General features: G+C 41.0%; 1 protein-coding gene across 1 annotated transcript; it reads right to left on the bottom strand.

Moving 5' to 3' along the window:
- Nucleotides 1-3,065: 3,065 nt before the first annotated feature.
- On the bottom strand, nt 3,066-12,795 carry LOC139421941 (protocadherin alpha-C2-like). The gene is made up of 3 exons (XM_071173080.1): nt 10,285-12,795; nt 7,423-7,459; nt 3,066-6,071 (listed from the first exon to the last, which is right to left on the bottom strand). The coding sequence occupies exons 1-2, from the start codon at nt 12,736-12,738 to the stop codon at nt 7,448-7,450; spliced, it is 2,466 nt and encodes an 821-aa protein (XP_071029181.1). The 5' UTR covers nt 12,739-12,795; the 3' UTR covers nt 3,066-6,071; nt 7,423-7,447.
- Between the last annotated feature and the right edge of the window lie 202 nt (nt 12,796-12,997).

The raw sequence follows: 12,997 nt of genomic DNA on the forward strand, positions 1-12,997 counted from the left end.
GCTCTAGCTCCTTCAAGTTGGATGGATTCCGTTGGTAAATGGCAGTCTTTAAGTCAGACCACAGATTCTCAATTGGATTGAGGTCTGGGCTTTGACTAGGCCATTCCAAGACATTTAAAGGTTTCCCCTTAAACCACCCGAGTGTTGCTTTAGCAGTATGATTAGGGTCATTTTCCTGCTGGAAGGTAAACCTCCGTCTCAGTCTCAAATCTCTGGAAGATTGAAACAGATTTCCCTCAAGAATTTCCCTGTATTTAGCATCATCCATCATTCCTTCAATTCTGACCAGTTTCCCAGTCCTTGCCGATGAAAAACATTCCCACAGCATGATGCTGCCACCACCATGTTTCACTGTGGGGATGGTGTTCTCAGGGTACCGAGAGCTGTTAAATTTTCTGTAGGACTTTATTTAACTAATTATGTGACTTCTGAAGGTAATTGGTTGCACCAGATCTTTTTTAGGGGGTTCATAGATAATTCATGATAATTTTCATTTCACTTTGACAATTTGGACAATTTTGTGTATGTCCATTACATGAAGTAAAAATAAAAATCTATTTAAATTACAGGTTGTAATGCAACAAAATAGGAAAAACGCCAAGGGGGATGAATACTTTTGCAAGGCACTGTATACAGTGGCAAGAAAAAGTATGTGAACCCTTTGGAATTACCTGGAATTCTACATAAATTGGTCATAAAATTTGATCTGAACTTCATCTAAGTCATAACAATAGACAAATTTGGTGTGCTTAAACTAATAACACACAAATTATTGTGTTTTTATTGTCTATATTGAATACATAATTTAAACAATCACAGTGTACTGTAGGTTGGGAAAAGTGTGTGAACCCCTAGGCTAATGACTTCTCCAAAAGCTAATTGGAGTCAGGTGTCAGCTAAACTGGAGTCCAATCAGTGAGACGAGATTGGATATGGTGTTTAGAGCTGCCCTGCCCTATAAAAAACACTCACAATTGGAGTTTGTTATTCACAAGCAGCATTGACTGATGTGAACCATGGCTCAAACAAAAGAGATCTCAGAAGACCTAAGATTAAAAATGGTTGACTTGTATAAAGCTGGAAAGGGTTACAAAAATATCTCTAAAAGCCTTGATGTTCATCAGTCCACGGTAAAACTAATTGCCTATAAATGGAGAAAGTTCAGCACTGTTTTTACTCTCCCTATGAGTGGCCGTCCTGCAAAGATGACTGCAAGAGCACAGCACAGAATTCTCAATGAGGTTAAGAAAAATCCTAGAGTGTCAGCTAAAGACTTACAGAAATCTCTGGAACATGCTAACATCTCTGTTGATGAGTCTACAATACGTAAAACACTAAACAAGAATGGTGTTCATGGGAGAACACCACAGAAGAAGCCACTGCTGTCCAAAAAAAACATTGCTGCACGTCTGAAGTTAGCAAAAGAGCACCTGGATGTTCCACAATGCTACTGGCTAAATATTCGGTGAACAGATGAAACTAAAGTTGTGTTGTTTGGAAGGAACATACAACACTATGTGTGGAGAAAAAAAGGCTGCCTTAGGGCCTGGACAGCTTGCTATCGTCGCCGGAAAAATGTATTCCCAAGTTTAGTCTGCCAATTGAAGCTCAACAGAAGTTGAGTGATGCAACAGGACAACATCCCAAAACACCGAAGTAAATCAACAGAAAAACAATACCCCTTCTGGAGTGGCCCAGTCAGACTCCTGACCTCAACCCTATTGAGATGCTGTGGCATGACATCAAAAGAGCGGTTCACACCAAACATTCCAAGAATATTGCTGAACTGAAACAGTTTTGTAAAGAGGAATCGTCGAAAATTCCTCTTGACCGTTGTACAGGTCTGATCCGCAACTACAGAAAACATTTGGTTGAGGTTATTGCTGCCAAAGGAGGGTCAACCAGTTATTAAATCCAAGGGTTTGCATACTTTTTGCACTCTGCACTGTGAATGTTTACATGGTGTTTTCAATAAAGACATTAAAACGTGTAATTGTTTGTGTGTTATTAGTTTAAGCAGACTGTTTGCCTGTTGTGACTTAGATGAAGATCCCTCGTGCTCTCTCTCTCTCTCTTTATCTCTATTGTGGCACAGCTTGTCTCCATAGCAATAGGAGTTTGAGGTGGGTCGCTATCCATGGTGCTGAACCTCAAGAGCTATCATTGAGGAAAATGCTGCCGATTGAAAGAGGAATGTAGTGTGTGTGTGGGCACACACGTACTTGCTCGTGTGCAAGTCAGCATATTGGTGTGTATGTCAGTGCACATGCATATGTATGTATGTATGAGAGAGGGACTGAGAATGGTTGGCGATAGAGAGAGGGAGAGCAAGAGAGTAGAGGTTTGTGGGGGTTGGTACTACATATAGAAGGTGCTGACCGTTGTAACTGGAGCACTCTGCAGGGGTTAGAATATGATTTCTGAAATACTGGAGTGCCAAACAATAGTTAGTATGAATTGAAGATTACTTCATTATCAGTGCCCAAGAGATTGTGTCATGATTTCTGAAATATTTTGTGCAAAGGCAGTCACACGGCAGAAACATTCAATTAGAGAGAGCGAGAGGGACAGAACAGCCAAAAGGAGAGAGGGAATGATGGAGACAAAATAGAAAGCAGGGTGTTCATGATAATCCCCTCCTCCGTAATCACAGGAAGGTGGTGTGGTTGTCATAGCAACCATTTCCTAGGTGCCGGGTGGTTCCTGGCAAACAGCCACTCCCATCAATCGTTTGCAGCAGACTGCAGGGTAGAGGCTCTGTCTCTGTGCCGTCACAATGGAGATCATCCATCAGTGTTTCACTGTGCAGTGTGGGCAGTCTTTAAGATAAGAAGAAGATCACCAGGAAAGCTGTGTTTCTACCTGATACTTCCTTCATATTAACCTCTCCCTCAGTTTAATACTCAATCTCCTTGATTTAGCATGGAGTACCGAAGTGAGAAACTGGGTCATCATCAATGTCTGACGATTTAAGTATCCTAACAACACCGATAACTTCAATAATGGCCTTCAGAAAGAAAGGGACCCACAGAACCACATATCTTAAAGCTTTATTGACACCAGCATCTACAAGCAGGACATTTAAGCAACAGAAACAACATCCAAACTGTTTTTGAATAAAAAAATGTAAGCAATGCCATTCTCTCTCACTCACTTTTTTTAACTCGCATCTGTCAATCAGCGTTGTGGGTTGTGTCCCCGCCCCCCACCCACCTATAAATAACACAGGAAGCCCTACAGAAAGGGAGGCAGATACAGTCAGACCATAGAATCATAATGCAGGAATAAGCAGTGTAGCTACAATACAGAGACAGACATGATCTGCATGATACTTAAGCAAGCACCACAGACACCCTCCTGTACCATCAAGCCAAGTGCAGAGATTACATCAGATATAAAAAGTATATTGTATTTTTAAAAAAGTACAAAGTAGATACGCCGATACAGGTTTTAAACCCCATCCACTGTCAAAGTAGAGCTTAAGGTCTCAGGTCATATCAGCCAATCACCCAGCCACTGGCTGCTTGGGAGATTTTCTCCAAATGCCTGGGATCTAAATGAATCCAGATGACATCTTATACCTTACAATAATCATGACTTGAATCTGGATTAAGAACCATCATCTCATTCTCCTCAAGTCACATGTACTGGTATAATGCAGGAGACCCATAAAGAGCTCATGACGTCTGAATTTAGTTTAATATTTTCTGTTGCCTAAATGTGTAATAAATGTGTCTTCATACAAGGCTCAGGCAGCATATTCTCCCCACAGGCAGAGCAGGCAGCGCCCACATCATTAGTGTAGCAATCAGACAGCTGTGTGTCCAACACCATCAGCCCTCAGACCCAAACAGTGACCTCACATTGTGACGGGAGGTGAGGTCATGATTCACACAGGGCTTTAAATAGGAAGAGACTGATAAAGAGAGAATTGGAGAGTTAATTAGAACTTAAATCTATGACTGCACTGCAGCCTGTGGTAGATGAGTGGTGTAGCCAGATCTGGATTCAGTGGAAATCACTGTGAATAGGAATAGCTTATTGTTTTTCCCATTAAACCGACATGATTGAGATATATACAGTATTATTTAAGTTCAGTATTTCATTTCAAATGAAGACTGGATGGATTGTGAGTGCAGGGCCTATAAGGTCATACATGACATGCACTGGCGTCAAAGGAGCCCCCTTTCTGTCTCACTCGTCTTCAGATTCTTTCTCCTTATCTCTCTCTCTCCTTCTTTTGGCCCTTTCCCTTCATTGTGACGTGCATATACTGCTGTCTGTTCTAGTTTCTCATTTCTAAGACCAAATTTCCTTGCATTAAATCTCTGCACTTCAGGGTATTGCTGGGAGAAGAGATACTCTGTATGTCTATAAATTTAAAATAACATTTTGGCTAAATTCTTAATCAGGGGAGCGTTACATTCACATTTCATAAAATAATTTAGATTGTTTGTCTGTACACTGTATCAGATAAAATATTTGAATGATGTATTGCAATACAAATGTCATACAGTAGGCTACACAATGTACTTGAATAAGTCACATAAAAAGCAGTGTTAACAATTGTTAGTTCAAAATATCCAATAAAAACATGACAATTCATAAAACATTGTAAACTTTAAAAACATGGCCAGAGTATTGTATTGCACCATGCCAACATAAATACATTTCAAATATACAACAATAAATGTATTTTTTTAAACAGTCTTATTTTTTTAAGTGAATATAGTAACATTTCTTATATAAAGTACACATGGTTTCTTCCTCTAAGCTTCCTGTTTAACACTGAATTCTCCTTTAGCTGATTCTCTGAGGTTTGTTCACAGTGACAGGGACACTGGGAGTGTGGGATGGAGTAAGTGTTACAGTAATTGGAACCTGGCAGAGGCCTGTGGAGTTTAGTTGAGAAGGCTCAGACAGAGGTATGATAAATTGTTGTAAAGTGAACCCCTTTAGTGCCTCAGATATTCTACATACAGTGTTGGCTACATTTGACCCTCATATTGTCCTGCTTAGGCAGGTAGGAACTAAATCTGGGTATTTCTCGCTGTCCTGAGTTTTTCCTTGGACATGATTCTCACACAAACAAATGATTATAGTCTGTGCTTTATATATATATACATGCTGAGCAGGAAATGTTTCTCGTCAAAATATACTAAATATAGCGTCAGTGTCAAATGTGATCATGAAGATTTCAACCGTGAGAATATATTAGCTATCTCTGTCTGCAATGTGAAGTGGAGTAAGATGGGGTACTTCTCTCCTACCTGGCTCATTGAATGACAGGTATGAGGTCTTGATCTATATTGTTACCAACTCAACATGCACATCCCATACCATGTCTCAGGAGATAAATAATCCCATAACATAGGCTGATGTTCAGAGTCAAAAACATAATTCAACACATTCAAGAAAATTGGTAAGGTCTAGAAAGTCAAATGATGAAAAACTTTAGTATTATTTCTAAACAAAATGTACAAAAGTTATCTATGCACACTACACATTCACAGATGAACAAAGATAGTTATTTCACTAGCTAACAGAGTTATGGCATTGACCATATTGTGACCTCTCACACATACCCCAATAATGCATTGACATCACAATGATGAGGAATCCTCACAAGGACTAAACAGAATTCCCTTTTGTGTAATGTGTTTCTTGGAGAGGTAAGGTAGGATTTTGGAAGATATTGAGTGCCTGGTCCCACATTTACAGTCAAAAGTCCCAGGGAGGGTGCTATGCATAATAACATCAGTCCAATGTTGTCTGAAAGACCTTGTGTTTGATGTTCCTTTCTTCTTTATGATATTTTCTAAATACAAGTACCTGTTGATGTAGCCATGCAGATTCATGCTTGATGGAAGATGATAAAGGTAGTCTACAGTTGCTGAGGTGGTTGGTGTGGTATGTTTGGGCAGAGGGTTCGACGAGCTGCCCCCAGAGGTAACTGTTGGATCCCAGTGATTGAAGGAGGGGTGTTGGTCACTCTTAACTTCTTTGAACGTTCTGCACCCGAATACCCCAGATTGAGGACATCATGGCAGGTCACTGCTGGCCCTGGAATCCTGCCAATAAATAGAAAACACAGTCAGCCAATAGGAGGTGGAGAGAGGAGGGGGATCAGCTTGACTGACAGCCTATAAGGAGTCACAATTCATGCAACTGTTAAGATCTCCAACTGGGGCTTGATTGGTTATTTCCACCATCAATCGAACATGGGTGGGCATTAGATACCAAGTTGCTTACTTTTACGGTCATAAACAATTAACATGCCTCTGGATTATGCAAGGAGGTGTGCATGGTAAAATCTATAAAATTGTCTACATGGGCTATTTCTCAAATCATTATCTTTTATTGTCCCCACAGGAATTGAGAAATTACAGAATGGCCAAATTGCAGAATGGATCAATCATGTGCATCTAGGTCAGATTAAAAAGCAAGCAAGTGAAATTTGATTAAAACCAAACAAATGACAAAAATAGGGCAACAGAAAGGGAGATGTACCATAGAGACATGCACATCACAGTCTGTAGGAGTGAAGGATAGGCAGGCTGGTGTTTGAACTACTTTAGTGCAATTGTGTGTGTGTGTGTGTGTGTGTGTGTGTGTGTGTGTGTGTGTGTGTGTGTGTGTGTGTGTGTGCGCGCGCGTACGTGCAGGGCTAAAGGTAATATGTCTATGGAGGCCACAGTTAGTCTGTGTTAGACAGTGGCCGACAGGCATTGAGCAGCTCATCAATTCATTATTTCTCCCTGTATTGGGCCAATGATAAGATGTGGCTGCTGGGGAGCAGGGGCAGAGCCAAAATATGCAGGGATGTGTGTGGGTGTGACAGAGGGGCTGGATGCAGCCGCTGCTCTGAAGGTGGTGTGCACACTGAGCTTTGGAACAAGACAGTGCATACCTTAATCCTATCCTTTATCTGTGCTAGTTAGCACTTCACCCTGAGTCTCTGCCAAACAAACCACATATTGTCATTACTGCTCTGACCTGGCAGCCACTTTGGGCCTAATCTCAACTGTCAGTGATTGGTTTCCCAATCTAATCACAGATGCATCACAATGAAGGTCAATGGGAAGAAGAGTGTGCCGTGTGTGTCAGGGGAGGGGGACAGAAAACAAATAGGGAAAGGGATAGAGAAAGAGACCAGGAATTCAACCCTCTCTCTGCATCCTCTCTGGAAATCAATGTATGTCGGCTCTTTGCTGACATTTTATAATCCATGCCCCCTTTTACAAAGGAGACTGGACTCTGCCCACACAGAGTCAAACCCACGTTAGGGGTGATAAAGTGACAATTAGACCTATCATTAGAGCAGGACAGCGACACTTGCACACAAAAATAGTGAGAAACACAATTCTAGATTGAGCTACACCAATCAGTGCTCCTACATCATGTTACCAGCAACCAGCATACCTCCAGCTGTAGAATGGGCTTCCTTTCATTTTGAGTACTTTAGAACAGAAAAAGAGACAGGTTCAATGGTCAGAGTCCAACACACACACACACACACACACACACACACACACACACACACACACACACACACACACACACACACACACACACACACACACACACACACACACACACACACACACACACACACACACACACACACACACACACACACACACTTTTCCAAAATACAAGATCCACTAATCCAATCCAAATCTCTTGTTTGTTTTCATGTCATGCCAGTACAATAGAGAGGAGACTGCCTTGTCCCTAAGTCAGAGCTAAAATTAAAACAGTACTTCAGTTAGACAAGGTTAGCCTCTTATTGGACCTGGAAAAGACAATGCACACAGACAAACACATCAACACAAAAGGAATTAGAATAAACTAACAATGTCATACAATGTTTAGCCTACACTGGCATTCCCATTATACTGTATAGAGCTCACATCAGTCCATTATTTTCCCCCAGGTTAGTTTTATTATTACACAAACCCCGGTCCTGGTTTTGCAATTCAGCTCAGAGAGTTGTAGTGTCTGAGACAACAGCAGACAGACGTTCTTGGAAAGCTATTTTTTGTTATTAAAATTGCATGAACTGCAAGCAAAGAATGAAAGGAAGTGGCACTAACATGACTTGGGAATTAGCATGGCTCAATGACTTAAATAAGCAAACTGAGCCAAACCCCAGTAGAGTGAATGACTGCAGGGCAAATTAAAAGCAAATAAGTTTTTCTGTTATGTCTGCATAACACTTACACAGTAATATCCTAGCTGTGTTCATACACCACAGGACTGGAACAGAGCTTAAATGGATACAGTGATATTCTTGTTCTACTTTCCCAGAGTCTGGTGAACTTGTGGATGCTATGTTTATGTGTGCTGTATAAAGAAAGTTAGCGTTAGTTCCACGGGTCAATGCTAACTAGCGGTAGTGCAATTACTGGAACTCAACAGGTACAGGAGCAATGCTACTCACAGTATCCCTTAGCGAAACACTAGAAAACCTGCAGATATCCCATGCATAGAGGACATTTTGGCAAAATACATAGAGTATTTATTTAAAACCAAACTAAACCCTGGTCAGATAAGTAGTACAGTACTACTGTATTGGTTCATTAACTGGAGTGTAACCTGTCAGATAAGTAGTTATAAGTAGTACAGTACTACAGTATTGGTTCATTAACTGGAGTGTAGCCTGTCAGATAAGTAGTTATAAGTAGTACAGTACTACAGTATTGGTTCATTAACTGGAGTTTAACCTGTCAGATAAGTAGTTATAAGTAGTACAGTACTACAGTATTGGTTCATTAACTGGAGTGTAGCCTGTCAGATAAGTAGTTATAAGTAGTACAGTACTACAGTATTGGTTCATTAACTGGAGTTTAACCTGTCAGATAAGTAGTTATAAGTAGTACAGTACTACAGTATTGGTTCATTAACTGGAGTGTAGCCTGTCAGATAAGTAGTTATAAGTAGTACAGTACTACTGTATTGGTTCATTAACTGGAGTGTAGCCTGTCAGATAAGTAGTTATAAGTAGTACCGTACTGGTTCATTAACTGGAGTGTAGCCTGTCAGATAAGTAGTTATAAGTAGTACAGTACTACAGTATTGGTTCATTAACTGGAGTGTAACCTGTCAGATAAGTAGTTATAAGTAGTACAGTACTACAGTATTGGTTCATTAACTGGAGTGTAGCCTGTCAGATAAGTAGTTATAAGTAGTACAGTACTACAGTATTGGTTCATTAACTGGAGTGTAGCCTGTCAGATAAGTAGTTATAAGTAGTACAGTACTACAGTATTGGTTCATTAACTGGAGTGTAGCCTGTCAGATAAGTAGTTATAAGTAGTACAGTACTACTGTATTGGTTCATTAACTGGAGTGTAACCTGTCAGATAAGTAGTTATAAGTAGTACAGTACTACTGTATTGGTTCATTAACTGGAGTGTAGCCTGTCAGATAAGTAGTTATAAGTAGTACCGTACTGGTTCATTAACTGGAGTGTAGCCTGTCAGACAAGTAGTTATAAGTAGTACAGTACTACAGTATTGGTTCATTAACTGGAGTTTAACCTGTCAAATAAGTAGTTATAAGTAGTACAGTACTACAGTATTGGTTCATTAACTGGAGTGTAGCCTGTCAGATAAGTAGTTATAAGTAGTACAGTACTACAGTATTGGTTCATTAACTGGAGTTTAACCTGTCAGATAAGTAGTTATAAGTAGTACAGTACTACTGTATTGGTTCATTAACTGGAGTGTAGCCTGTCAGATAAGTAGTTATAAGTAGTACAGTACTACAGTATTGGTTCATTAACTGGAGTGTAGCCTGTCAGATAAGTAGTTATAAGTAGTACAGTACTACAGTATTGGTTCATTAACTGGAGTTTAACCTGTCAGTTAACATAAAAGGCTGAGAGCTGCACTGAGGTGACACAGGGTCTATAGGCTCCTCCTCTCAGTGGAATATGATTGTGTAAAGTTGGTCAAACGGTCAGTCTGAAGGATGCGCAGAGGACACGCATAGAAACCGGCAGAGGTGGCTTTGGTCTCAAAAATAATGCAGAGGTGGCTCTGGTATAAAAACATTTTTTTTTTACAAAACAAGGCTCTGTTTGAATAGTATTTGAATGCATCCTTCATTCATGTAATCAGTGACACATGATAGTCTCTATGAAAGAAAGGCTACTGCTTTCATCAATCCAACCTTGTCAGATGTGTGATTACATGAAGGAAGGAAGCGTGTGCATTTCATATAAGGAAGTATATGTCAGAGGAAAACTGCTCCGGGCCTCCATCTCAGAGGCGCACATACCTGTAGCGTGGATGCTCTTGAGTCGCTGGTCTCTGTAGGCCCTGTGCTTCTGGGTATACTGGACACAAAGTAGCCTGCTCCCTTCGGTACTATAGGCTGTCTGACAACCACCTTGCCTTTTCTGGTTTCTGCTAGAAACAGGCTGTACCAGTAGGCATCACTGGAGATGAGGGTGGAATCGGCTATGGTAGAGCTCCTCTGGCTGATGATACTGTTTCTGCTGATCACACTGTTCCTGTTTAGACTGTTCAGATTCATATTCATAGCAGGAGGCATCTTCAAGGGCTTCGGTTTCTGACACTTCAGCACAATGACCACCAATATGGTGATCAATAGCAGAAAGGATACTGAGCCCAAACCAATGACCAAATACAGATTTAAGTCTGTGAACAAGTCATATTCCAAAGGCAACTCAGTAGTTTCTGAGAATGGTGTCACCATGTGTTCTACTGTTGATATCTTGATGGTGACTGTAGCGGAAAGAGCAGGGTCTCCATTGTCTTTGGCGACAACAACCAGCCTCTGATGACGGGGGTCCCTATAGCTGAACATTCTTGTGGTACGGATCTCCCCATTGTATTGATCTAGACTGAAGAGGCTAGAGTCACTGATCTGTAGAAGCTGATATGTGACCCGTGAATTCTGTAATGAGTCTGCGTCAATGGCGATTACTTTGGCAACTAGGAATCCTTTATCAGTGGACCTCGGTATCACCTCTTCAATAACCGAGCCCTGCGCACGCCAAGGTGACACTATGAGCGGGGTGTTGTCATTCTGATCCAGAATGATGATGTGAACTGTCACATTGCTGTTCAGTGGAGGTACCCCAGAGTCTCTGGCCTCTATGTGGAAAAGGAACTCCCTCTCCCTCTCAAAGTCAAAGGTCTTCAGAGCGTAAAGGTTGCCATTCTCTGGATTAATAGAGAAAAGCATGGACATAGATGTGTTAAGGATCTCCTTCTCCATGATAAAATACACCAGATACTGGTTCTCATGGAGGTCCGGGTCGAAAGCACTGAGTGACGTCAACAGTGCGCCGGGGACGTTGTTCTCCACAACATGGATTGTGTAGAACGACTGGGGGAATATTGGCGAGTTATCGTTGACATCCAGTATCTCCAAGGTGATTGTCTCATTGTCAGATAAGCGAGGTGTTCCTTTGTCTGTGACTATGAAAGTGATTTCATATCTTGGAATTGTCTCACGGTCCAGTGGTTCTGAAACATGCAGAGCAAAGTAATCCTCCGAAGACTTATTAAGAACGAAAGGTAGGGATGTTTGTTGGTTCAAAGTGAGCTCAACTTCACCGTTGTCCCCAGAGTCCCTGTCGCTTATACTGATCACTGCTATTAATGTTCCTATGGCAACATCTTCCTTGAGCGTGCTTTTAAAAGATTTAATGGTAACCTCGGGATAGTTGTCATTCAGATCGGTAATAAATACCATTATTTTACAATCTCCGGATAACGAATTAGATCCTTGGTCTCTGGCTTGAATATATATATCGAAACTGTGGCTCTCCTCAAAATCAATCACATCCTTAACCTTTATTTCCCCTGTATTCGAATTTAGAGAGAACTTTTCTTGTGTCTTCTCGGATGTATATAACGTGTATGAATATATAATCTCTGCGTTAGTGCCCTCGTCCAAGTCTGTTGCGTTCAAGGTCATTACTAGAGTTCCAATTGGGGAGTTCTCAGTTACATTAATAGCATATATCGGCTGGTTAAAAAAAGGGGCGTTGTCATTGATATCCAGAACCCTAACGATGATACTGGCTGTGCCTGAGCGTGCAGGGACCCCGCCATCTACAGCGGTTAGTATTAAATTATGAACCGCCTGTTCCTCTCTGTCTAAATTACTGTTGAGAACCAAATCTACGTATTTAGATCCATCGCTTCCCGTCTGTATGTCAATTATAAAAGACTTGCTTTCGCTTAAATAGTAAGTCTTAATAGAATTCGCACCGACATCTGCATCCACAGCATTTGTCAAAGAGAATCTCTCTCCTGCAGCGGTAGATTCTGAAATATCCAAGTGCATTGTCTCCCTTCGAAAGACCGGTGCATTGTCATTTATGTCCATAATTTCAAGCTCAATGTTAAAAATTCGAATGGGATTTTCAAATATGACATCCATTTTCAGAAAACAAGACGTTGTCTTGCTCGAGCATATATATTCCCTATCTATCTTTTCAAGTATGAACAGGTCTCCCGTTTCTTTGTTAATGTCCAAATATTTGTTTCTGTGGATGATGTCAAGCTTTGCCTTGCGTGTTATCAGAGTGCGAAGGTCAAGTCCCAAATCTGTAGCCAGGTTTGCAACAACGGAACCCTCTTGCATTTCCTCGGGAATAGAGTAGCGATTAATGGACAAAGCAATTCCCCACATCGCGCTGAATACAAAGAGAACGGTGACGCACCTTGTCCATACAGTTGCAATGGAAAGCGCCATTATTGCAAAGAAATATGTTAAATTAGGTCAATACTTGAAGCAATCCGTTAAAGACGAATAACTTTACATCTACGAGCTATTGCTTACGTGAGAAACAATCCGTAGCCTTCTGTTCTGCACCGGGGAATTCATGCCGAGCTTCCACGCGGTACAACTGCGGTGCGCTGCTCTCCCAATCGTGATGACGTCTGCTGGGTAGTCGTCATTGAAAAGGAACAGCGACATGATTGATGTGTGCTATGTAAAATGGTTGTACCTT

Source organism: Oncorhynchus clarkii, chromosome 12, assembly GCF_045791955.1.
Source record: "Oncorhynchus clarkii lewisi isolate Uvic-CL-2024 chromosome 12, UVic_Ocla_1.0, whole genome shotgun sequence".
In the NCBI taxonomy this organism is placed as follows: domain Eukaryota; kingdom Metazoa; phylum Chordata; class Actinopteri; order Salmoniformes; family Salmonidae; genus Oncorhynchus; species Oncorhynchus clarkii.

Excerpts from the sequence above, each read along its gene's own strand:
- LOC139421941 (XM_071173080.1), bottom strand. The coding sequence starts at position 12,738 with ATGGCGCTTTCCATTGCAACTGTATGGACAAGGTGCGTCACCGTTCTC.